Source organism: Branchiostoma lanceolatum, chromosome 18 (genome assembly GCF_035083965.1).
Source record: "Branchiostoma lanceolatum isolate klBraLanc5 chromosome 18, klBraLanc5.hap2, whole genome shotgun sequence".
In the NCBI taxonomy this organism is placed as follows: Eukaryota; Metazoa; Chordata; class Leptocardii; order Amphioxiformes; family Branchiostomatidae; genus Branchiostoma; species Branchiostoma lanceolatum.
In genome coordinates this window covers 14,785,312-14,812,793 of record NC_089739.1, presented here as the reverse complement: position 1 = coordinate 14,812,793, position 27,482 = coordinate 14,785,312, and the positions used below count along the sequence as shown (strand labels likewise).

The window sequence follows — 27,482 nt, the reverse complement described above, 5'->3', positions numbered from 1 at the left end:
TTCGATCTCGTTCCACTTTAATGTAAGCAAGAGAAGAGCTTTAAAGTCACTGTGGAATAGTCTACCGGTCGAATATTGTTAACTGTATCCGATGAGGCCTGGCGAACCTCCGTCTCGTATCAGCCATACGGTGCACGTGATTTACACCACTCCCGCACGGGGGAACTGGCGCATCCCCGTCTTGTATCAGCCAGCTGCAGCCAAAGCGTATGTCACGCCGTACAAAGGATGGTATAACCCCGTCGTAGCGAAAGCACGTCGACTGATGATGATGTATCCGACGTGAACGATTGTGAAAAGATTTTAATTCAGTGCTATGCAATAGTCACTGCGAGACGTCAATAAATCTTCAATTGGATTGCCGATTGTGATCTTTAAAATGTTCAAAACGATTTCAGGCAGTTTGCACCAGTTTGTGAATGTTCTTCGCAACTTTGCGCAGTCCAGTGAGATAGCCGTTTTAGGCGTCAGGAGACGGGTGTCATACAAGAACGTCTACAAGACAAGTGGGTGCAAGAGCGACTATTCACTATCTATTTGTACTACTACACACGTACATACCAGCCATATAGCGTGGATACACTCAGTAAACAGTTCCCACCAATTTAGATATAAAATCTTTTTTTTTACTACAAATAGAATGTGAAATGTACATTTTGCTGTTTCCAAACAGCGGTCTTATATCCACTGAATTTCTGGAATGGCTACTAAATATAACTTTGTATTACAAAGCTGCTTGGGAATGCCGTACAAAACGAAGTTAAATAGATAATACTGAGGTGTAACGATATGACGTTTATAAGAGAAACGTTTATAATATAAACACTGTTATGTGATGGTAGTCCGGACCAGCGTATCTGGAAGTCATGATGTATCCATTGGCTGCAGTTTGCAACCATTTCGCTAGACAGACTTTGACGTATATATACCTTTAGATAGGTCACCAGTAGAAAAGTAACTTCTTTGTCATTCACCATTGTAGAGAAAAATCACATCTGAGATATCTTATCGTGACTAAGTTGTCTGCAAACGCTAACAACTTTCAATGATAAATACAAACAATAACTTATTTCGGTAGACTGGAAAACTGTACACGAGTTAAATATGACCAGTTTTGTCATGTATATGCACCAGGACCTATACAAAAACTATGGGGTGATATGGGATACGGGGTATTGAAATCACATATTCTACAACTAATATGACAGTCACGAGGCATCGTCGTTTTTGTTCGTCATCAAGAAATGATGACGTAGTACCACGAGCAGTTCGTGACGTAAGAATGATGACGTCTTCGTTTTCTGATGACTGTACCGGTCAGATGAAGGCCGAGAGAATCCGTGTTATATAGCTTTAAAAGGACACATCAGTGACAGCCACAGGACTTGACGACCATGTTTCTGTACTTTTTGAGGATGACGTTGGACGACTCGTCAAAGTAGAGAACAGAGATGGCGGAGAGTTTGATGGGCGCGCAGCAGGGCTTGGGCACGTGCTGCGGGTTCATAAGGTGCACCAGTGTCTGCACGATGGCGTGGTTTGTCGCGTTCATCAGGGCGTTCAGCGGGAACGAACACTCCCCGAAACAGTAGTAGGCCGCGTAGCCATCAGGCGCGATGATCCAGTCCTGCAGACATATACAAATACATTGACATTAAGTTTCATTTGTATAATTTGCATCTAATTGTGGCATGAAAAATCATTGTTTCATTTGTATAATTTGCATCTAATTGTGGCATGAAAAATCATTGTTTCATTTGTATAAATTGCATCTAATTGTGGCATGAAAAATCCTTAAGTTTCATTTGTATAATTTGCATCTAATTGTGGCATGAAAAATCCTTAAGTTCATTTGTATAATTTGCATCTAATTGTGGCATGAAAAATCCTTAAGTTTCATTTGTATAATTTGCATCTAATTGTGGCATGAAAAATCCTTAAGTTTCATTTGTATAATTTGCATCTAATTGTGGCATGAAAAATCATTAAGTTTCACTTGTATAATTTGCATCTAATTGCGGCATGAAAATCCTTAACTTTCATTAGTATAATTTGCATCTTATTGTGGCATGAAAAAATCATCTGTGTTAATAAAGGACATTGTCAAACTTTACATAACGGGCACTGAAATAATTGCGACTTAGTAGTCCGACTTAGCCAAATTTCCATTATCATTGGAAATTAATTCAGGGTTGCTTTACCCAATGGCGAGATGTTAATTTTAACACACTAAAGCTATGACTAGAGAGAAAAATCAGTCTTAATACCGGGTTTGTAAGTCAGTGGCCATAAAAGTTCCTTATTTACAAGCAATAGTCATTTTCCTGCTAACGTTTCCGTAGTCCGTCTGTGACCTTCCACACAAGCTTCTTCTCACCACTAGTCAGTGTTGCTACGAGAAGAATGTGGTCCCAAACGCGACGACTTGACCAGAAAATCTATTCCAGTCATGAATAGGGACGACTAACCTGGCATACTAACTCAGTCACGTTTGTGACCCATTCTTCTCACTGCAGCGCCCCCTAGCGGCGGGAAGTAGTACCAGCCATTATTCACATGAGGAAGGTAACAGAAGGACTATCGAAATGTTGGCGGGTAATTAACTTTCCATTGGTTTGGCACGCACGTAATATTCAGTAACAACTGACAACCCACCTGCCAGCCGAGGTCGCGGAAGCTGACGTACAGACTGCGGCGCTGACACACATGTGGTCCGCGGTAGTTGAACTCCCCACCGACCTCCATGGCACCGTGGATAGAGGAGTACTGCGTCTGGCGGTTCCGGTTTCGGCTCCGACCTGACGACACTGACCGAGCCCGGCGCACCCGAGCCCGCTGACTGCTCGACTTGAAGAACCCAACCACGAACGGACGCTTCTCTTCAGGGCCCCGCCGCCCTATCACTCCGCCGCGGTGTAGGTTCACACTGTGACCTGGCAAACAACGAGATTGTGTAGAATTTTATTTTATGTGAGGAACTTCATGCAGAACATAAGAGCCGACTAGTAATCCACGATGATACCGCAGCTTATCGTGAACCTGTAGTAGTTCTCTGAACTGTGACTAAAAGTACATGTATCACATCAACAATAACAAATGAATCAGTTCGCTAATGCTAGGGCCAAGTTTACAAACCGGGGACAAAAAATAAAGGTGTACATCAAGATCAAAAATATACACAAACCATGATCATGGCTAACTTTTCGCACGATCCGTGTTTTCTTACCCTTTACATCATACTTTTAGATCCCGCAAACTGGCCGGTCCGTCGGAAAAAATGGCTTATCAATATGTAGTACACCAAAGAAAAGTACAACACAGAGGCAGTCAGTTTAGTCTACGCCAGGATGAAATTCGCTACAGCGGTATGTATCAGAAGAGATAACGTATTTCTGCACAAGACTGTCCAATGTTTATGCGTGTGCGTTGTGAATTTTAGCATAAAAATGCGAATGAATGACCGACATGTCGCCACTCTCCCATTGGTCAAAGAGCCAATTGCCATTCTTTCATTTGATGAACGGTTAATTTTGATTGAAAGTCAAGGAAGACAGAACTTGCTATTTTCGAACATGCTCTACGACTTACGATTATAGACTACTCTTACCGATGAGAATAAGTTTGATAAAGGAACCGGAAACTACTGCTCTATTAACCCAGAGAGTCCGACAACTTTCTAGCGAGTGGGTGGCCTCGGTTTCTAGCGGATTTCTGTGTGGGAAAGGTCACTGTGTGGAGTACTTCCTCATGGCTGTTTACCCTGGGCAAAAACGTTTGCTCTTTAATCGTTGATTATGATCACAATGAAGCTTTATCTATAGTATTTACTTCTGTTTTTGCTATTTGTTTCTTTTACAAGGGTAGCTATATCTCTCAGTGGCTGAGCACGACTTTTCATAGAGACCCTGGGTTAAGCTGACGATGGTCCATGTCTATGCAGTCGGAATAGCGACACGGCTCCCACGGTACCTTGGGACTGGGATCTGTCACTCACACCCCGTAGGAGGGGCAGCTGGGAACGAGAGTATGATTGTTTATCGTTCCGTGGAACAGCCCTTCCGATCTGGAAAGCTTTGCGGCTTAGCTAATTGTGTAAACACCGTGTCAAGGTCAGGGTCATGAAGAGACAGTGACCTAAGTTAGGAAATGTTCAGACTCTTGGACTTGGCGTTCTGGGCATGTCTTACTCCGGACTCAATTGTTTTACACCCTCGTAAACCAGGACCGCCTATCGCTCGACGTTACATCGCGAGCGTAAGCGGCCCTGGTAAAATGGACCGCTACATATGGTTATAGTTACGTCACCTGCTTCCCCTCATCGGAAGCAGCGCGCAAAGAACGCTGGGAAGCTATCAACCAATCAGGTTACGTGTTACATCGTTGCTTTGGTTACCCAAAACAACTATCGGCTGAAAGTCTCAGGAATATTTACTTTTAACAGACTTAACAGAATTACAAGGTTTCCCCGATTTTAGCCCGACCCCCGAGGTGTATCGATCTATTCAGTGACCGTGATAAGGCCATCTCGCCGTTTCTATAATCACAGAACCAGAACGTAGAGTGTGTTTACGGATCGTTAGAGAAGCGAGAGTAAGCTGAAAGTACTAGAGTGTACTGGATGCTTAAACATATGGATATGTATATGATTGTTAACGGTGCTTAGGCCAGTGGGGCAAAAATGCACAATAAATGTCTTCCTTCATTCATTCAGTTAAAAGCCATAGACCATGACTGTCGGTTAGCCAATAGTATACAGTCTCATGATAAATATCATAGATGGGATCTTGGTTGGTCAATGCCTTCTGATTACTAGTATACGATGCTTTTTTTTTTGGACTTCCCATACTTACCATCCAGAGTCTCCATAGACACGTGTAAGACAAGTTCGGTATAGGGCGGCTTTCCCAGGGCGGCTGTTACATCAAACACCAGCCATCCCTCCTGTGACGAGATGGTGAACAGCGTGTCTAGATACTGAAGTTCTTGGTCCCTATAGAAACGAAAGACTCGGAAAGTTAAGTATGGAGTCAGTATTTTGGCGCGCTATTTCAAACAAAACAGCTGACATAAGTTCGGCGTGTTTTTTTCGCGGACGAAGAATACAAAGGAACCCTTCAGGAGTAATCTAAAAAGCAAGATGGCCGCCCAATGACGTCACTCAATCATTATGGAAGCGCCCATGGGGCAAGGTAGAACGGGTTTTTACTTCGCCAAACTGGAAAGGAAATGAAATGTCAAACATCATTGGCATTGCTCACCTCCCCTTGCCTTCTCCCGTGACCCTGTACACAGTGACGGTGTAGGACATGTTGGTGTAACCTCCGCCATTTTTCTCTTTATACATCCGGAATTCTGCTGACGTCGCCACGTCGTCGTCCGTAATCTTGGTCATGTCAAACCGGAACATCCGGGCATGTCTCCGGTGGTGCCCCGAGCCGTCGTTCTCCACTACGGAGGGAAGTATGCGGTATGTTAAAACATGTGCTACAATCATGGAAAACACAACCTATACTAAACGACCCAGTTTACAAACAAATAATGTATAAGAAGAAATGTTCGCGTTGGTTTTATGTTCGTTTTACGGTGACCTATTCACCGGCGAACTTAAAATATTCGCGAATATTTCCTCTTTTGCAGTAAAACTCTGCAAGGCAGTTTCAACCGCGAACTTTAAAACCATCGCGAACTCTCCATTTTCTTCCTATCGCGAAATTACATCCCTGCGAGCATTTCCCTTACAGTATTCATGATGCCCTGTAATGCCTGTGACGACTACCGGACCCAGGTACGGGACCAACCCCTTAGGATCCCTTAGGCTAGACTAGGCGCCTAGCTGGTAAGGGTCGGCCCTTGTTAGCGACCAGGTTAAAGGCTGACAACGGATCGCTTTTACTGGTTGATAACGGTCTGCCCTGTTAACGACCAGGTGCGGTGGGTGAGTGCCCTTGACGAGCCGGCAGGTTGCCATGGAAACTGGCGGGAAGATCAGACCCGTCAGCAGCCAGGCGGCTAATTTCAGTTAACGACGTCGTCAGACAGGAAGTCAGGCGCAAAAACACAAACATGCCAAAAACGGACCCAGCTGTCGTAAATACGATAGTGACAATCTTGACATGCGCAAAACGTGTAAAGCTTTAAGTTAAGTACTCCCCCAGCCACGTTTGGCTTGGCGATGTAAAGAAAATGGGACAAAATAGAAAGCCCGACAAAAACGCCTAAAAACACGTCAAAAACCAGCCAGAGCTGAACCTCTACTTGCAGAGTAAGTTTTTCGAGGGTGGCGTAGAATACATCATGATTTCACACAAGGATCGAAACCTGTTATAAATGGGATCTTTGCATCTTAACAACAAATGATGATATTTTTCCATTTTGCTTATGGATGACGTCACATTTTTGTGGACAGTAAAATGGAGCTCATTGGTGTTAAGGTAGTATATTCAGGCCCGCTGGATGACGCTGTGAAACAAGTGGTAAAACAATATCTGCATTGGTTATCATCAATGCATGGCATGTTTCAGAATCAGAGCTTCCCACTTCCCTCATCACGTTGGGTGCAAAATGGAACCATCCCCAATACCCTCAAACATGCTGAATGTATCAATGAACCGTCCCCGGCTCGCTGTACCATTCCGGGTGTATCAGAGAACCGTCCGATTTCCCGTTTACTCGAACCCATCAATGAAACTGTTCTTTCTCAAGCGACTCCAGTGTTTCGACCTCTCCCGGGAGGAATTACTGACGTGCTACAAGACCCTTGTGCGCCCAGCATGATAATACGGAGTACGCCGCCCCCGTATGGCATGCCGGACTAACAACAGCACAGCGCGCCAGAATCGAAACCCTCCAGAGAAGAGCCTGTCGGATCATACTTGGCCCTGCGTATAACGGTTACATCCTACAAGGAAGCGTGCAGCATCTTGGACTTGCCTACGCTAGACGCCCGGTGCCTCAACTTTGCAAAGAGACTGATAGAGACCGAGACATTCAGGGACTGGTTCACACCTACCCGGGGCGAAATCAGTTTAAGAGACACCCGAAACAAGCACCTTCTGGCCGCCAGAAAAGCAAAGACAAAAAGATATCAGAACATTTTGTGCAACTGTCCCATGTACGGCAGGAACATGTTTCTTTACGCAAGTTGTCCACCTCTCAGCACAAACAAGCCCGCTTCTCCACAAACAGGGGCATCCAGGGACAAGACTGGCATTGACTCAGTCAGTATTTGATTGTACAAACGTGAACTTGGCACGTGGAAAGTCCGTACACAAAAACGCCAAAACTGGAGTCTTTAATGGTGGTCCCTTATCCATGTGCTACAGCTTCTGGGCTCGAGGTAATAACTTAATAAATTAGTTAAACGTTGTTGGAAAATTTGCACTGTAGTACAAAGAAGTCATATAAAATCACTGACATTCAAACATGTCTGCTGTATAGAATTATGATAATTGGCTAATAGTGTCGTGATTGTATGGGAATCACCGTAAAATTTCCATTTACCGGCCTCCTTTGCAGGCCTTCTAGGTAGCGCGGCGTTTACTTCTGGGGGAACCGCTGATTCTCAACTATCATCATGTCGGGCACAGGCTCTTTCGCTGTAATGGCTATACGGGCGACAAAACGATTTCTCCAACGAAAGAACCCGACCACGATATGTTGAAAATCGTGAATCTCAGCACTCCCCCCTCCCCCAAAGATAACGCCGCCCCGATTAGAAGGCCTGCAAAGGAGACTAGCCATTTACAAGACCAAAACGTCAGCCAGTTTCCTAGTGAACGTCCTCACGCAGCTATGCTAAGAGTCAGGGGCGTGTGGAATTCACCAGGTTTAGTGCGATCTGAGGATTAGCACTTGCCAGACGTTGAACTGGGGTTTCCGGCAGACTTCATCACATCTCGCCACTGTACTATATATTTCAATGGATAGCTTACAGGCACTGCAGCCTGGATGCCATATACTAGAATATATAATCTACGAGCAGATGTTGGGGTTAAAGACCGTAACGTCTTCCGACTGCCTTTCCTCCTTGACTGTCCCTCGCCCACTGCAAGTAAAACTCTTATTGTTGCCTTTCTTCAGCTTGCTGTTGATATGGGCACAGTAAAGGGATATTTAACAACACCGTCTATGAAATGCCTGATCATGACTAGCGCCCACATACTTGTGATGCCACGGTCAGAGAAGCCATGCATGCAGAAACGGTGCGATCTTTTAACTCTGCTTGGAGATTAGGTGCCATCCTGGTACTGGAACCCACGCTTCACGCACAAGACACGTAATCGCCCTTATCCAGTAGTTACGGAGAGAGCCAGCTCTCATAAACAACTTGAAGTGACAATACGTAAGATGTTCAACAGAGCTTCGATCGTCATTTGCATCCTATTAGGGAGGAAACGTGTAAGCGGTTTTGGCGGGAACAAAGGGCACTTTGTGCAGTTGATAGGCAGCTCGACAGACGAAAAGAAGTTCTCTCAGAGGAGACACTTCAAACGGGATCTGGCCTAATGGTGCGCAATTAGAGCCGCGTCTCTCCGCGCGGTGCTTGTTAGAGCGGAGGAACATTTGGTTTCCTGTGACGGACGAGATTCCCGTGCCAATTGAGTCAGAAGTTTCTCGCCAAATGTCGCAAACCCAACTTGGCGCGACCAATCAAAATGGCCTAGCGCAAATTCTGTCAAACCCACACGAGACGTCCTGTCATAAAGTATTTTCTAAAACGCTGAATGGATTATTGGCGAACATTTTGATCATACCGAGTTCAATTCTCGAATAAATATCAAAAAGACGACACAAAAAAATATCGTGTTCACCAAGTATTAAACGTTTGGGCTATTTCAAATTTCTTTCAATGTTTGTGTATCCGGTGTCTGAGTGCACGGTCTTGATTCCTACAAAAGGTTTCAACAAGATATGGTCAACAGCTCTAAGTATTATAGCATTGACATATTTTGCTAGTTCCTAGCGGTCGGGAGTTTTACTCCGTCTGGCAGTCGGCAGTGAACCCTGCCCCCCTCCCCTCACCCATGGCAGTGATGCGAACTGTCCCGCCCAGCTAGTCTGGCTGAACAAACAATGGCGGCCTCTCCAACACCACGTCATCTATCTTCCTTCCCCACAACCCCAGAACAACCTCCTGGCAAACCGTTCTTGGCACGTCAGTCTTATTAACATCCCGATCGTGGTTATGGCTGCCGAGTCTGGTAACACACAGGGCCATCATCGCTTGTCAAGATCGTATTCTTCTTCCCAGGCAGATACTGTAAAGGGGAAATGTTCGCGCGGTTTAATCTTGCGGTAGGGAGAAAACTGAGTATTCGCGGTGGTATAACTTCGCGATTGAAACAAGTTCGCAGAGAAGAGGTCACCGTCAACTGACAACGAACATAAAACCACCGCGAGCATTTCCCCTTTACAGTTTCTGAGCCGGTGTTGGGGGTCAGGGTCTGACACAGAATACTGCGACCTGCCCTTCCAATATCTACTAGTACTTGAGTATTACATGCTTTAACCAAGGAGGTTTTCATTTTAAACCGCCTTGCTTTGATATAGTATTCCTGTGACACATGATGACTGACAATGCATCTGAGGTCTTCCCTGTACGTCGTATCAAACACTGAGCAGAAAATCCCACTAGTTGTGCGTACAAATAACGAAAAAACGCCAACCTTACTAATTGAATTAAAAGAAAAAAGCCAAGCGGCCTATTGCGGCTTGAAAAAGGTGGGGGGGGGGGGGGGGGGGGAGAAAACTGTCGCCATCGACGCCCCTCCGTTTTCCCTCTCCTTCGCTCTTGCTGTCACCTATGATCTCTTATTAATCCCAAATACTGACTACCCCTTCTCTACCCCCTAGGCCCCTGTACCCCTTACCTTCCCAAGCTACTGGACCCTGGGAAAGTTGTCGGCCACACGTCCCCAGCCACTTCAGCCTGAATAGCGCTTCTCTTTCCCGGCACTTAAGCCGCTTAGCCGCTATTCACCAGCTCATCCCCTCCGCCGCGCGGAAAACAGGCTTAGCGGCGGCCTTCCACCCGCATGGAGCCGCCTGTACCCGCACATTGTCGGCTGGTCGGGATTTAGTCAAGGACTGGAGTAACAGGCAATACGACACTATCCGACATGGCCGCGGTTAATACCTCCCTATAAATATGATATGAAGCATACGTTAACACATAGTCAGCACATGGTCTGTAAGGACCCGTTTACCCATGTAGCCCATGTAGGTACATTCAAGTCCGTATGAGTTGCGTATAGACATTTCTTTGGCTAATTAGGTAAAGTTTGCGGGAAATAAGATGTTTGATCCAGCCTGGTTATCGATCCGGAAAAAACCCACCGCAAACTTTACCCAAGACAACAAAAATGAAAATACGCAACTAGTACTCATAGTCACTGACTTGAATATACGCATAAGTGTGAACGGGCCCTCGTCTATGGTGACGACATCGTCTGCAGCAGAACCAACGTGTTCTACAGCAGTCTCTCGGCATGGCTTTGATACTTAGTATTGCACAGGGGACAGCGAATGAAGTGAACCCGGTAGCAATGGGATCACAGCAGCAGTCGGGCAACAGTACACAGGTACAGATCATCAACAAGATAACACCGCTCGGAGACTGCAATAGTTAACGGGGATAGCCTAAAAGGCCTTGGTGCAAGTCTATGGTGACGACCTTGCTCCGTCTACACCGGTGTCAGCAGCAAGGAACTAAGATTAGCGAAACAGCCTTTATCTTTAAGAACTGAGGATGAAGTACTGAACAAAGGGTATGGTATTTAGCCTCCAAACATTGTTGCCACCGCATACCTAGAGCACGAGATACCAACTCTGTTCAAAAATCGTGGGTATCGCATATTTCGTTTATTTCTCACAAAAAATCCACACTGACTTCTTTACAGTATATGGACAACATCCGTGCGCGCGTCATTTTATCTGTTTCCGAAAAAAAAGACTAGTTTGCGACCATACTGTAAATCGTCCAAAGCTACAAAATGAGAAAATATATGCCGTGAATTGCAAACAATGTCGGAAAATGGATGCTAATGTTGTAGCAGCTCCAAAGTCAAAGAAGATGTGAAAGAACAAAACAATTTTACTGTTTGGTATATCATTTTCTGTGTTTTTAGTCATTTGTTCCAACCTTTCCGACCACTTTCATGATGAAGGTAACATTTTTTGGGCAACCTTTTTTTCTTAGCACGCTCGTATCGGTTTTGGGGTGCCCAGAGGATGTCATCCATATAATGAAATCGGCAAGGCCTAAGTGCGGCTGGGTGTTTTGTCAGAGCTGAGGATAGGTAGGTCGGCTGCGAATGTTCGGTGACCGTGACCTCTGTACCTAATCCTCTCTTGAACGAAAAACGTAGAAAATCCTTCTGTTAAGCGGAACACAGGATTACCAGATTTTACTCTTCCCTGCCTCCCGTCAACGGTTCAAGGCCAGGGGCAATCAATTGTAACCATAGCAACCACATGTCAAAAATCCAGGAGGTGATTATGTTCCTCTACGTGATTAGAAAAGTAGAAGTTGTCGTTTGTTGCTGATCCCAGTCGGCTGCCACGGTTGTCAATCATGATTTATGTGCAAAATAAGAGCGATTTTCACATGTTCCAGGGTGTTGAACTTGTCGTGCGCTGTGAATGTCAATCATCCAGGGACTTTCCAATCAACATGCACTTCTGTTGATTTAATCACTAGCGAAATTCGGTGCTCTGGAGCACAGAAACTGCTGCCAAATGCCGCGATGGTTATCAGGCGGGAGATGTCGCACAGCAGGAAATTACAAAAATACCTCCGGACTGATTCTTATAACTTAGCTGGGCTCATGCCAAAGTAACTATAAAATACTTCAAACAAATACAACAACATTTCAAAATATCGTTTTCTAAAGATATTAAGGGCAATATTTTGAATATGTTTAAGTAAATAAACTAATTTGTCAAAGGCAACAACACGTGCTTTTATCCTTTATGCTTGTTTCGCATCAACATTGTACTGCTACTTTTCGTCTTCCACTGCTTCCGGAAAAGAAGTCAAACCCAACTTACCTAGACATAGCCAATACTAGTAACCTAGCGCTATAACGTCAATCACTATCCAATGTCACATGTATGTCTCCTATGTATGTTTCTACCACATACTTGCAATTAGCCTTCGCGTATGAACGGGCACGAATGGGCAAATAAACTTTCATCATTATTTCAAGAATATTATATTTTCCCTGCGCTGGAGCTTTAACCCTCTTGAAGGAAGGGGTACTGCTTTTACTTGGCTATTTTTCAGTTTCTTTCCTCACAAATAACCCTATCATGCTACACATCAATAGAAAGCTTAGAGTCTCTATCATGAAACAATTGCTAGAGTTAAGTTATGATAATGAGTCGTAAGGGCAATTATCCAATAAAATATTTTCATTAACTTTCTATATTATTGGCAAGAGCAATGTAGATCGAACGCCCGATCTCAGACCTGAAGTCTTCATTGACAGGTGGATTCGACGACATGACCACAAAGACGCGTTTTGATCCCTCAAGTCTGTCAGCACCTCGCTGCCTGGAGCCGCATGGGACCGCGCGCAGTGCCCTGAGCCCCGCTGCACAACAACAGCTCGTTTGAGTGACAGGTCTGTTGGTCGAACCAAGGAAAGCGTGTCGTGCCGTCTGTGGGCCGCTATACTTTCACCACTGAACCACAGAAACACGGCACACAGCGTGGCGCCCGGTAAGTGGTCGTGTATGTGGAGAGAGGTGCTACAGAAATCCTGGCCGGTAACCAGGAACAGCTGACAAGTGATTGACAGGCGGTTTACAAGACCATTGTTGATGCAAAGTAGGCAACGATTTTTAGTAAGACATCTGAACGTGCAAAGATTAGATGTGTGACATTTGAAAATCTTATATGAATGGACTTCTTTTTCACATGTTTTGACCGGCTGATATGCTAAGAATCTAACTGACACCTTCTACCGATGACACCAGCATTAGTGTCGAAGGTCATGTGTAAAAAGAACCCTGACATCCGACGGAAGTTCCGTTGATTGACAGGCCCGTCAGACGAACAAAAGCGGGGAGAAAACGACAGGCTTCTGGGCTTTGCAACATTTTACCCGGAACTGGAGACTAGTCTCCAAGCAGACCTACGGGTTGCAAAGACCGTATCCAACTGGCAGAAGGAGTTTTTATAAAAACTCCTTCTGCCAGTTGGATACGGTCTTTGCAACCTGTAGGTCTGCTTGGAGACTAACTGGAGACAGGTGTTTCGGCCGTGCTGTGGCGAGGAGCCGTGACTGGACTGAGGAAATATGTTCAGAGGAAATGTCTACGGTAGTTTTAGTAAGATAACAACAAAATAATTCCTCCATTAAAATGGGAGGTATTGTTTTTACTGTTTGCCTGTGTGCGCGCGTGCGTGTCCGGCGGCATAACCTAAAGGCCCCTGGATGGATCGCGATGATATTTAGTGCGGGGGTAGGTGTTGTGGACCTGACAGTCGAGGTCGATTTTAGGCCTCTTGGTGGCCGACCTTGGTAGTGCAGCAGAACTTCCGTTTAAAAAAAATCTTTTGGCCTGGACGAGCTATGGTCTTCATTTTTGGTGGCTGATAGTTTGTGTTGTAAGGAAGAAGCGGTTTGGCCCCCCTGGCAGCTTGCTCTGGAACTGCAGGGACGTTTTTGTCAAAATCTTCAAAGAAAAATAACTGAAGAAAGGAACGACAAAGTTCCATGATATGTATGCAGGTAAGTTAGACAAAGATGTACAAAACGAAGTGCAAATTATGCAAATTGGGATTTGATTTGCAAAATTGATATGTAAAATCTATATTTGCAGTGTTTTTTTATAATAGGACTCAAATGCATGTAAAATGTGGTTTATGGCAGGCGGAACATTGACAGTTACCAATAATGCAAATACGCACATTCCTAATTTGCATAATTAATGCTAAAGTGCAATGATTCTTCTAAGTGGTAAATGATTGAACAGTTAACATTGTGACCTGTGTAAGTCAGTTAAAGCTGTACATGGCCCAGCATAGAGTATGCAAATGTGGAAGTCATAAAACAGTTTTGTGAAAGATGGCATGCCCAGAATTATTCATATTTTCGTACCCTTTCTTCATTAAGTTTACAGTCATAGTTATGCAAATGATGTAAAACTACATTGTGTGTGTGTGCCTGTACTGGTGTTTCTGGATTCTTCTAGCTGGCATAACCTAAGGTCCTCTTGGTGTATTGTGATGATATTTGGTTTGTCGGTAGGTCTTGGGACGACTAAGGTCAAGGTCGATTTTGGGCCCACCGGCAACGACCGACGCCTTTCCCGTAACAAGACAGTGGAAATGTGCAGGTCACCTGCACCGGCTGCACGACTGCCTCAAGAATGCCCTCAGCTTCCGGCCGGACGACAATCTTACGATGTATGTGACAGGCCCTTGTATTTACAGATATTGCGTATGCCTACACATGAATTGGCCAGTCATATAAACCGGTTATAACTGGACATCCATCTTACTTAGGTAGCGACTAGGCATCGTGGTATGATACGCGTCATACAGTTTCTGATAAAAGCCAAGCGCCCTGATAATAACAGGTTTTGATCAGGATAACCCCCAGCCATGATAATTCCCACCTGCCAATGAACTAAATAATACAGACAATGCCCAGGTCCATGGGGCTGATAATGACCACACACCTATCATCGACCGCGTCCATCTTATCCCGTTAATGACCTGTTTACAGGTCTTGGTAAAGTCCCTCGCCTAAAATAACAACTCTTCTAGTCCTGATAATAACCTCTTCTCTCGATATTTACCATTCTCCTGATCTTAAAGACTTTGATAATGACTCGACTCATTTCCCGAACTGTACCTACAAGCCCAGAATCTGATGATAATCACTACCATTATGATTATCCCGATAATGACCCGCAACTCCAACCTGATAGTGACCTCTCCCCTGAGCCCCCCCCCCCCCATATTAATGCCCAATCCCTGGAGTCTGTCCAATCCCAGTATTTTGGCAACAAGAGCCATTAATCCGGTCAAGTCGTACTCAGTCCGTTATTAGATTCCGTGCGATTATCAAACTTAGCGGTCATGTCTGCTAGCGTTAACACCGACCACATGGTCGGCCCCTCAGATCTGCCAACTTCAAATCACGGTAGTGAAAGGCTGTCATATGAATTCAACAGCTTTTTCTTCTCACAAAGTCACTGTGCAAGAACCTACTACAGTTGTGAGGTGAGAACAACGTTCAACAACTGGTGAAGGCCCGCATCATAGGATTGAAACGTGGTCTTGGTCACTTCTTTACATATAAAGTTGATTATAAACCTCATCAAGTTGTCTGGCGCTGTTCTAAGTACAAATGTAACATTATTGTGTCGTAGGGACGTGTCTAAGCCCTGCTATTTGTGTACACTTGAATCGGCTTTGTTTTGGTCCGAGTACTGAACTACGTACATCATATAATTACAAAAAAATCTTTCAACTTTAAGAAGCTCGTACAAATGGAACTAGGCAATAATTGTTCAGGAGAATATTTCCAGTTCAAGCGCCAAAACCTTGCAAAAGGTCCTTTAACATAGGTTGGACCACTTACAGTCTACATCATCACCATTCTCTTACAGTCTACATCATCACCATTCTCTTTCTAAGCAATCATCAATAGAACACACGAGAACACCAGTAGAACACAGAATATCAGGAGAACACATGTAGAAGAAGGAAGAACACCAGCAAAACACAGAACAACGGTAGAACACGTACACAGGAAAACACCAGTAGAACATATGAGAACACCAGTAGGGCACACGAGAATAGCAGTAGAGCACAAGAGAACACCAGTAGAAAACAGGAGGATAGCATTAGAATACCGGTGTTTTTTCAGTGTTTTCTACTGGCGTTTCCATAACAAGACGACTAAATTGTATGACCGACATTCACGGCTGTCCGCGACAACGGCACGATGGATGCCACCGGGCTCTTGACATGCATGTTTTATCTGGTTCCGGTGGGAAGTCATGATATCGTGTTTATCGGCGGGTGTACATGTATGACACTAGGTTCTGTACAAATCGGGGCTTACTGCACATCCAGCCAGTATAAACACCGTTCCTTTGTGATGCACAGCCGCAGATGGCGGGTTATCACCACCGCATGCCTGCAGAAATCCAGGACTTACATGGAGATGGAAAAGCCGGGGTACACATGGATAGATAGCTGACAATCTAGGGCCTAGATATATGAGAAAGGATCTAAAGAAAGAGGGCTTGCAGGCCGGTCGTCTCTTCTTTCCATTCTTCCTGTCTTACCGTCTCCTTTCTTTTTTGAGCCACACAAACCTCAACTGCTTGTGGATGCGGGCCCGGTCTCAGTGTTTGGTGCCCGTAAAGTCCAGAGATCGGCCCGTACAAAGCAGGTTCTGAACGTTCGGACTCGGTGATTTAGTCTCATTGTGGCGTGGAGCTGGGGTGACATTGGAGAAGGTTACCTAGGCTTGAAGCCCGCATATGTAGATACTGCTCTGAGTGAAGGGTTTTAATCCATGATCGGGACATGTTAGGTAATTGGTAAAAAAAAAAACTTCTACAACACAACCACAATAATGAAACTCAGTGTGCATCGCAAATGTCGGAAAACTTCGACTACCCCAAATGCCAGCAGTATTATTGGCACTGGAAGAAAATACCGCTTCCTTCAACGGCCGTGACCCGAGGTGACCCTGAAACAATTATCCCAGGATTCTCCATGTCATGTTGGTTGACACAAGCGGGTAACATAAAAACAAGGGTTCGTCTTGTTCGCTGTACCTTCAATTTGTAATCCACGTGTTGTAGACCAGACTGGGTTAGTCGCAGAACCCATGGCCTGACCTGGGTAATCAGGCTGCATTGAGGCCATTAAAGTTAGTCAAATTGATATCAGCCCCGAGGCACCTGTTCTGACATCTATCAGAATTGCTTTTAATTTGTTCCAGACTCCAGCATGATCACTAATGACGAATTATCCCCGCAAACTGAGCACATTTCTGGGACAGTCGTGCACACGTCGTGCGTTGTTATGGAAAGCCTGTAACACAGTCGTAAATTCGCTGCGGTTGGTTCTGTCACAGCATGCTTGAGCGTTCTACTCCTACATCAGAATCGTGCGACGACCTACGACGAATGTGACCGTGCGGGTAAAAAGTATCGGAGTCGTGGATTGCAGACAACACTGAGAAAAGGGCCATTGCGGACATTGGTGGCTACTGTAACTCACCTTAGGGGACTTCGGAGAAAGTTGCGGGCGTAAGTCGGAAAACAAATTATCAATTTTTTTGCCATTATGTGACTGTACATTAGTGTGGATGAAAAACTGTTCATTAGACTCGATCTGCTAGCTGTTTAAATCACGATCAAAGATGCATATGGCTGTTCTCTGGATTGCTTCTTCAGGTGCGGAGACGATATACCCCCCCCCCCCCCGGCAATAGAACCTGGCCTACACACTGACCATGTTGTCTATTTTGCCTTTCATAAAAGCCTTGGTCTGCAGTGGGAGAAGATGATGCGGTGCAACTACCGACAGAGATAAAGGTTGTGTGACCTTTGCCCTGTTGACCTCGCTGTTTGTGCATGGCGGAACACAAATACTACATAGATAACAGGTGTGGAAGTTGTTAGTGCCGCGTGTTTAATTAGCGGCAGTAATGGGTACAAATCTGTTTGATTGGCAGTGATAATTGGTGCCGGTGCGTCTTTGATGGTGGCTATCAAGACCTCGGCGTGTTTTATAGCTTTGCTAATGATCGCTGTGATCATTTTCGCCTTGTACATCTGCACCTGTGATCACAGAACTTTTTGTTGTTTTACAGCTGCAGCTGTGGTCACAGAACCTTTCTGTATTTTACAGTCGCATCTGTGATCACAGAACGTTTTTCGTATCTTACAGCAGAGCTGCACCTGCAATCACAGAAATGTTTCGTCTTGTAGTACAGCTGCACCTGTGATCACAGAACATTTTAATGTTCTAAAACTACAGATCTGACCCTGTAGCCTTTTCGTATCGTGATCACAGAACTTTTCAGCATGATAATTTTACACCTGTGTATGTGATCCCGTGTATATTTCATATTTTACAGCTGCACCTGTGATCTGTGACTTGTGATCACGAAGCCTTTTCGTACACGCATTTCACAGATACACCTGTGATCAAAGAAAGTCTGGTTGCAGCTGCAGGGTGTTCAGACCACTGCATGCAGCAGCAGAACACAGTGGACTACTTCCTGTGATCCCCAAGCGAAGTCTTATTCTACAGTTGCACGTGCGATCCCAAGGCCTTTTCGATTTTTTTTTCATGAATGCATCTGTGACCATGAGCATGAGGCCTTTTTTTATTTGCAGCTGCACCTGGAAGCCAGATGGGGACCGTTTAGAAACCGGGTCAGAAAACAGCGCATGATAGGCCACACAAAAAGTGCAGTCCATAGACCTGCTAAAGCTACAATATCACGCTCTGCTGTCGCATCATCACCAGGGCTCATCACGGTAGATCAGCCTGACAAAGACAGTCTAAACAGAGTCTGAATAAGAGAACTCAACACATGGGTGAAAATGAGATTTCACGTTGACATCATTATCACAGCCATAATCATCAGACAGATGCGGTATGTAATGTTACTCACCGTGGTTGACGAAGCTCATGACCATATCAGCGTCCTGGAGAGCCTGCTTGTCTCGGATGTAGTTATAAAACGGTTCCTGTAGATCATAATCCGGCAGGTCTGGGTGGAAGATAATCCCCGTTTCGTTCTCCCCTCGCGCGACTTCCTTGTACAGATCCAACATGAACTTGGGCGCTGAGTTCTTCTTGCCGGCGGTGGGCGGGCGCGGCCGCTGCTGCAGCCCCAGCAGACTCAGGATCTCCCGCTGCATCTGTCTGCGCTCCGACCGCGGCAGGATGGGGGTGAAGCCGACCATGTTGTCACTGTAGTAACCCGTCCCCATGGCAGAGCCCTGTAAAGTCAGCGGGATCTGGCTAAAGAGCAGGGTTGTTAGGGTGACCAGCATGCTCAGTGTTCTTGTGCGAGTCCTTTGGAAGCAGCCCGACACGGCAGCCATCTTTCTGCCGGAGGAGAAGGCGCGGGCTGAGGAAAACCAGCGCGCAGACAGGTCCGAGTGTCGGCTGATCTCCCGTAACCTGTGGGAGGGAAACGCACTCGTCAGTTGAACGTCAGGAGTGGAATAATGGCTGATTGACAGGCGCCAAGGACGACATTCACGGCTAATGACCGGAAACATTTAGCATGACAAAAAAACTAAATTTTTTATTTTTCTTTGCCGTTGTAATTAGAAGAAAAACACTACACACAATCAGCCGCGTTGAGAGAGTTGTTAATATACTTACGTTTTGTTGTAACAACAGTAATTCATAACAAAACACATCATGCATTCTTATCTGAGAATGATCATAAAACTATTGACGTTTTAATTTGATGATAAGTAAAACTTGTGGAAATTGGTCATGGAGAAAATTTCTATGAAATAAACGGACAATTTTTTGTTTCTTGGAAACCATAGAGATCGCCTTCAGTATCAATACCATCATAAAAGTGGTGAAAAATACATTTGTATTGTGAACAAAATTTCACACTTCCACTCTAACATCTGCTTGGACTGTTGGAGACTCCCCTGTCCCCATTTCCAGGAACTGAGTAGGAATTATGCTGCTGAGTTCCCGGAGGGTTGTTTACGTACGGAATGCCCATCAAAGTACACCGTTTATAAACGGAGCGTGAAACCTTTGATGAAATGAGTGTAAAAAGTAATTGTAAAGGAGCGGTCTTACCTGGAAGAACATCCTACCTGACCGTCAACTCTACTCTAAAAATAAGCATTTTCCTAGTGATTATGTTCAAATTTTCATAATTCATTATTAACGATTGAATTCAAAGAGTATATATTTATTTTGACTACAACACCTGTGCCGTGCGTGTCTATATATGTTTTATGTCGAATATTGAACGTGGAAAATACTACTTTACTCTGATTGTGCCATTATTCAAATGTCTAGTATTCAAATGTCGGAAAGGGAAAGTTCTCTATCAGTCATCATATATAGCTACTCTACCAGTCACCAACTTATCAGTTCCCTAGTTTTAGATTCAACACAAATGTTATGCGTAATATTTGAAGCAACTGGATAAATTGTCAGGCGTTTCCACTATCTTTCATCAGAGGATTATATTCTATTGAAAAATACTAAAAACATGCAGATGATTTTCGAACAACGGGAGCAGTCAGCAAAATCAGAACTAGTGTTCACCCTATTCAAATAGAGAAATGGCGGCATAAGCCAAAAATTTCCCGTGGGCAAAATTACTTATAACTTGATAGAAGTACTACTCTTCGTCAACAAGGATGGAAGATAAAATACATTTCATCTAGTATAAACGAAATAAGTGAGTTGGCAACACCAAAATGTCCCCTTATTTCTCCACGTTTACAGACGAAAAGAAAACTATGCAGAAAACGCGGTGTTCTTTGTGCTCCACTGCTTCAAGAAAGTCACACACAACAAAGGTGGATTCAGAGCATTAGTATTCTACATTAGAGCAAACTGCGGATCGACAACAAAGTACCACATTTGAGTCACATTCTAGTACACCAACTCACGGCGAGATTACCTAGCCTGGAAAACAGCTCTTAGTCTTAGGTTTGTTGTTACAAAAATTCACCTGGTTTGATTCAAGAAGTTGTATTATTACAGCCAGGATGGTTTTTACACGTTGTCTGTAGTCTCCAAGAGGCCTGCATTGGGAGGCTATCTCCCTACCAGCGCCGTGTTGATGTTTCAGATCTGTTCTGTTTGTCTATGGGCTATAGTTTGATCCTATGCAAATCTGAAATGCCAACAGCAACGCCCCGATCGGCACGGCATAATCCCTAACATGGGCACCTACATAAACTGCCAGTAGCCTGGAGAACAGGCGTAACGCCGGGCGTTTAAACCAGAAACAGTTAAATACTTCATCTGTTTCTGTAGGTGTATGTTCACTGTTGGCGTGATAGCTGGCTAGCGAAAACACCGGGCCTACACTATACTCAAGAAGATGTTGAATTAATAGATACTGTAAAAGTACATGTTTTCACACCTAACTAGATGTTCTGACTATAACCTCCTTGATCTATCTAGACTGTCGTTGTTCATCGAGTTGATCTCACCCTAACTAGATCGCTATCGTGGGGACAGAACAATATAAATTACGTAATATAATCTCGATGTGGTACTTAAACGACACCAACAACACAAACAAAAAGAGAACACACAGTGTTTATCGTTCCTCTCAAAATCTGAGTGCCTGTCGTAAATTTCGGATATTTTCGTGCATGTTCTATATTTGTTTTACCAAAATTAATACCTTTTTGAAGTTATGGCGCTCGTTCCGTAAATATCCGGACTTACAGACAGACGCTATTTTCCTTCGAACGTATAGAGGCTAAAACTACGCAGACCCGACGGCTTGTGACAAGTTTATTCTACCAAAAAGGCTTCGATAAACACAAACATGCTCTCATCCACCGCCTGATGCTTCCGCCTTCCCGATGTGACCACATGTTCTCTTGTAATAACGTATGAATCAGTGTTGGTGCGTGAGTCAACGCGCAGTGACCACACACACTGTACACTGGACACACCGGCACAATTCGCCCAACTTCAGAACCCAGACCGCCAATTTGAAACAAACGCGATTTATAAAGTTCCAGTACCACAACTCCGCTTTTTCTGCTCTCAAAGAAGGTAAATCAGAAAACTTTTGAAAACATAATTTGCCAAACGCCAAAAGTGAGATTGGCACTTGTGCAAACACATACCAAAATTTGGGTCCGCTGTGTAACAGAGTTACTAATTATGTCAGCCCCGTGGGGATTGATAAGTGGAGGCAAGTAGCAGGACAGATAGCGGGGAACGCAAACAAGGCCACTCACTGGTGTTTATTCTAGCCGTAATTATACTCGGGTGGTAATCAGCAAAACCTGTAGGTGGGCTCCGGTTTTAGGGATGTTATGGTAAAAGGGGAGAGGTATAATTTTGTTTGTCACACTGGCAAGAAAAAAATCTTTTTACAGAAGCGTTCTTTACGTGTGGCGCACGGTGTTAAGTATACAGTTTGGGGACTGAATATTGGATGTAATATATACGCTTTTATATAGCAACAGATTACTGATCTGTAGCAATTACAATGCAGAGGTAACAATACAATCAGTCTGGACAGGAGTTTTCCCGATCTATCCATGGCGAGCCATGAGATACTCGGACGAGCAAGCAACAAGCATCAGTGGGTGATATAACAAAAAAGGTCATCACGGGTGCGTATCGTGTGTATACTACAGCACTTACCGTATACACGGTCATATACTCTCGTGTACACAGCTGTATCACCATGTACACAGCTATATTCAACCATGTACACACCGTATACAGTACTACATACAAGGAACACGAATTCACGAACAGAACGACATACATTGCGTACACTATGTAATAGCAAGGAGGTTTAATCAAGATTAAACCTCCTTGGTAATAGTAAGAGGTATTCTTGGCTGGGGTTGATAATGATAACCATGTAGATTTATAGGGAACGGGTTTGCCTGAATCTATGGTAGACACGTACCTGCGAAAAGACTAGTCGCCTATGTAACACGTGGATGTAGACTTCGACACCTGACAGATGAGACGGTTACACCTGGAGCCACCTGGACAGGTTACACCTGGAGCCACCAGGACAGGTATCTTCCCACAGTTAGTTCCCCGGGTAAGTCATCCAGACGGCGGGATCTCGGCCGTAGTTCCGCCCGTGTAGTGTTGCGGTTCACCACGGTCCGCACGGCTGGACGGAGGTGTTCAGAACTAGCCTAGGACAGATCCGTGCCAGGTTCGCGCCGAGAAAATACCGGCCCGAGGCTCTCCTGGGTTGGGCGGGGGAAGGTTCTCTGCCGTCCGATGGAGGTCAGGTCCCTGCCCGGCCTGATTAGGGGCAGGCGTGCGCCGGACGGGCTAATTACAACGGCGGCGGGTCCCTACTGGCGGCTGGGAAAACAAGGCGGATTCCTGGCGAGGTTGTCCCAGCGGTAGGTGGCTGTGGTACCGAGGACACTGCTGTGTGCACCGGGGGGGACTGCGCTCCGCTCTGTCCTCCAGATTTCCCGGTTCACTGCGCCAACAAACTTGTCCTGCAACTTAGGCAAACAACACCCAGCATGCTGTGCGGGGGAGGCCAATTAGTAGGCTTCCCGGCATCCTTGACTTATTAGCGGTGTTACCATGGAGACCGCCGCGTTGCCGTGGAAACCGCCGCAGGCGAGAACAGGTGTAAAGTGGGTCACGTGACTATGCTACCCTGTGGAGTCAACAGAATAACAAACTTCACCCAACTTCTTTCAACTTTCTTCGTTCGCCTTCAAATTATACCTATTCAGTATCTAGTTAGAAAGTTGAGTGTCAAGTTAGAAAGTTGAGGGCATGATATAGAAGAGGGAGTACACGGTACAGCAACGACAAATATAGGAGTGATAGAAACATAAGGTCAAAGGGCTGCTGCTTTCAACATGAGAAGATTAAATCCCGGTGGGAATTTTCCACTACGTACCCGCGAAAAACAGTTCTATTAAAAAGCTAGTTTTAATTTCCAGTAAGGCAACTGAACATTTGCGCTTAGCCTTATCTAAGTATCAATAGCAGAGATATTGATCAACCCGTCAACTTTAACATCCCGGTTTCATATCTATTTCTTTGGTCGATAGAATGTAACAATTTATATTTATCGTAGCCCCAAACAGGCTACATGCACTAAACGCAGAAGGACACAGAAGCCCGCATTGCTCTGCATTACCTAGTATAGTCGCAAGATGACGTTTATTTCACGCACCGGAACAGGTTATACATAGGAAGTTTGCAAAGACCGAAATTCTAACTGTAGGAGGCGCGTTTGTGTTAGGGGTGGGGTGGGGTTGTGGGTGATGATGGGAGTGATGTTGGGGTTGGAGGGGGGTGGGGGGGTGGCTACGCCCACACCAAATAACAATCGACATGTCGGTATATCTGATGAAACACCTGACAGTGGTGTGTCTATAATGTTATGTAACGCACTACGATTGGGTAATACACGACTTTCCTCACTTCAGTCAGGCAGAAAATCAGGCTTCACTAAATAACACACAACACTTATCGAAAAGAGTAGGGGTCCTTCCCGGTGTGCGCGATTCAATGGCCGCAACTGGGACTAGGGACGCATATTGAGGTCACCTGAGTTAGCGCCGAATGGCAGCCCCTCCAGAGATCCTTACAATTTACAGCCCCGCCAATTGTAAGCTCCTTGCCATCCAATACCAGCTGGCTGCGAAAAGAAAGTAGTAGTCAACGATTAAGACATTTATATGTTTATTTTCGCAGGACTTAATTTCGCGATTGGAGGAATCAAGGGTTTCTGCGGTGTAAGTTATCGGCTGAAACAATTCAGTAATACAGTAAGAAATGCGATGGTAAGACATATTCACGGTGTTATGAGATGTCACCGCGAAATAAAATCGCAGTGAACGTAACAAGACTACCGCACTAAACGAAACACATACCCCGCATCGTCACTAGAACAGCCTTCGAACGAACGTCTGAAACGAAACTCCCTCCCCTTGCCCAGCTGTGCCCCTCGGCTATATGACATACGCATTCCGACATTTATAGGTCTGTTTTGAAAAAATGCAGATGGCGGGACGGGAGGCAGAGGAAAAGGCCGGCCCAACTGCCAGGCCCCGTGCTCGGGCCAGATACTCCCGCCAGGACGGGTACGCCGCAGGCCGGCCAGCGATGCTAAACACCAGAGTACTTGAGATGCTTGTGCCCTGCCCTGACACTGATACACACCAGGCGGAGCACACAAAACTCTCAGGAACTCAGACCTTGCAGCGTTATCATCTCAGAAACTCGCGAGCTGAAACAACACTTAGCAGGTACTTTAGTTTAAGCCGGCGTCACACATCAGGAAAATACATAGCCCGACGAGGCAACGTAACGAGCCATAAAAAAAGAAATATTTTTGGCAACTCGGTATCTTCAGGAATAGACAATAATGTTAATGTTGACAGATCACCGAGCTCCGTCCAAAATGACAGGGTAGATTTTCGAGGCGATTTTGAAATTCACTGACCTTCTGGCGAACAACATATTCGACCGAAGGTCGTTGACAATGTGATAGCCCCTTCGGCAAAATAAGCTGGCACGTCTAGGCAAAATCTTTGCATTTATAACGGCTACAGCTTCTCAGTGGCAAAGCTTTATGCCACTTGCATGTCTCTTATTACTAGACGTGTAAAAAAAAGTAAGACGTCACCAAACCACGTCTGTCACCAAACAACTACACAACGACATTTTCCCTCAGCAAAATGTCGCCTGGCCTTGACGTAATGTTCTTAAAAACAAACAAAAAAACTTAAATCACGTTACCTTTCAGATGATGTTGAAATAAAGAATCTGTTAGATCTAAAGGAAGGCAGACGTAACCCTGAAGAAATTTCTCTCAGGTTTTAAGATGGCCGCGCGCTGAGCAAAAAGAGTCGTCTGATTTATCTGTCCATCAGCAGGCGCGCGGGACTGGACTACACCACTCAACACCCGGATAATGTCAAACAAGCTATCGCCGCACGTCGCTAATGCTCTACATTTGTAAACAGACGTGGTGATTCAGACTTTGCTTCTCAAGGCTCCACAGTTCACAAACAGGGAAATAACGCCAAAACTTATGTTTCAAATATATCAAAACTGTACATATGTTTCACAACTAGAGTATCATCAATTTGTTGGTCAGTACAATACGGCCGTTGAGTTTTATGAAATTAAAATACTGAAAAACGTCTACAACATGTCTAGTCCGGGCTATATGATCCGTAGATACTTTAACTTTTTTCTCCAAACATTGACATGTCGCCACCTTCCGCAAGACTCATGTAGAATGAATCTTAAAGGCGGTGAATCACGTGTGAAAGATGAACCAAACGGGGAAAAACGCGGGAAACAATGTGTCGTCTGACGCATGTGTCAACTAAACTTTTATTGAGATTACACTGTATAACACCAGTTTGTGGTCGCTACATTTTTTTATGCAATGATAGACATTGACAGAAAGGTAGACCTTATTGATAGCGCTAAACCATGGAGAAGACTAGTGTGGTAAACAGTACAGTCTACAAAACGTAACGGTCGTTGGTTCTATTAGTATCGAGATAACATCAAATTAGGTCAGGGCAGTGACCGCTCAGGCACCGTCTAATCGCTTGGAAAGGAGAAGAGAGTCACCGATCGTTCGGTAGACCTGCCAATCAAACTTACACGGGGCACTCAATCAATCAACAGGCACCTCTGTTTCCTACCAAATAACACCCCCAAAAGTCAAACAAAGTATCCGGTAGTTGTAAACAAGAAATTGAGTCGGACTAAGTTAGGAAACAGAACAACCTTACATACAACAGAGATTCAGTGGCAAATTGGTGAATCGTGTAAGTTGTCCATCTGAGCTGTGAATCAAAGTCTACGTCAGGATTGCGGAATGTGAAAGGAGACTACAACACGATGATATACACACAGACCTGAGAGCATTATCTCGCCACAGAGCCTAAAATAAGCACCAGTAATCCCTACTACAATTTTTTACACGGGCCTGAATTTGTCGTCCCGTCAGACTGTCAGCAATCAAGGTGGTGAAAAGGAGACCGGTACAAATATTTGCATATCAGTAACCTCGTTTTTCCCACGACGTCACAGAGACATACTAGTAACACGGAGGCGGACGCAGCTATTTGTATGTCAGTCAATCGTGCCTCAAGTTTCCGAAAATAATTTCATCAGGTTGGTATAATATAGGATATAGGAGATTCTTTTTACATAACCAGGTAATCTCACTTGCTAACGTTTCGATGTCTATCAGACACGGCTACTTATAGCGGTGAGAAGCAGTACTCCAGTCAGAAGCTCTGAAGAAGGTGTGTGCGCTTCTGGAAAGTGAGTTCGAAAATAAAGCTCAATAGAGGGATACAAAGAAAGCGTGACCAGTAAGCAAACATTCATTTCAGTGGAAGAGGGTGGCGTCGCGGTGGCGTAGTGGCATGGTGTTTGGCCCCAGAACCCAGAAGTACCGTTGACGTTGTGCCCTTGGAAAAAGGCACTTTACACGACTTTCCCCACTTTACTTAGGTGACAATGAGTTTCGGTTAGGAACGTTCCTTGGATAGGACGTTAAATGGGGGTCCCGTGTTTGAGGAGAGTCACACGTCAAGCACGTTAAAGAACCCATCACACTTATCGAAAAGAGTAGGGGTCCTTCTCGGTGTGTGTGGATCATATAAATCTGTCCGGATATGCAGATTGTACTCCTCATAACAAACCTGGTGTGTTACGCATTGATGCGGTTTACCGGGTATGCAATACAAACAAGAGTGTATGGGCGGATCATACGTCA

General features: G+C 44.9%; 1 protein-coding gene across 2 annotated transcripts; it reads right to left on the bottom strand.

Moving 5' to 3' along the window:
* LOC136423750 (bone morphogenetic protein 7-like) lies at positions 1-25,582 on the bottom strand. Of its 2 annotated transcripts, XM_066412019.1 has the most exons (8): positions 24,607-24,746; positions 24,281-24,371; positions 22,650-23,375; positions 18,660-19,174; positions 5,259-5,448; positions 4,851-4,990; positions 2,656-2,933; positions 1-1,627 (listed from the first exon to the last, which is right to left on the bottom strand). In XM_066412019.1, the coding sequence occupies exons 4-8, from the start codon at positions 19,093-19,095 to the stop codon at positions 1,367-1,369; spliced, it is 1,305 nt and encodes a 434-aa protein (XP_066268116.1). In that variant the 5' UTR covers positions 19,096-19,174; positions 22,650-23,375; positions 24,281-24,371; positions 24,607-24,746; the 3' UTR covers positions 1-1,366. The 2 variants fall into 2 exon arrangements, with proteins under 2 accessions (XP_066268116.1, XP_066268118.1); XM_066412021.1 differs by lacking the exons at positions 22,650-23,375; positions 24,281-24,371; positions 24,607-24,746 and adding an exon at positions 25,475-25,582.
* Between the last annotated feature and the right edge of the window lie 1,900 nt (positions 25,583-27,482).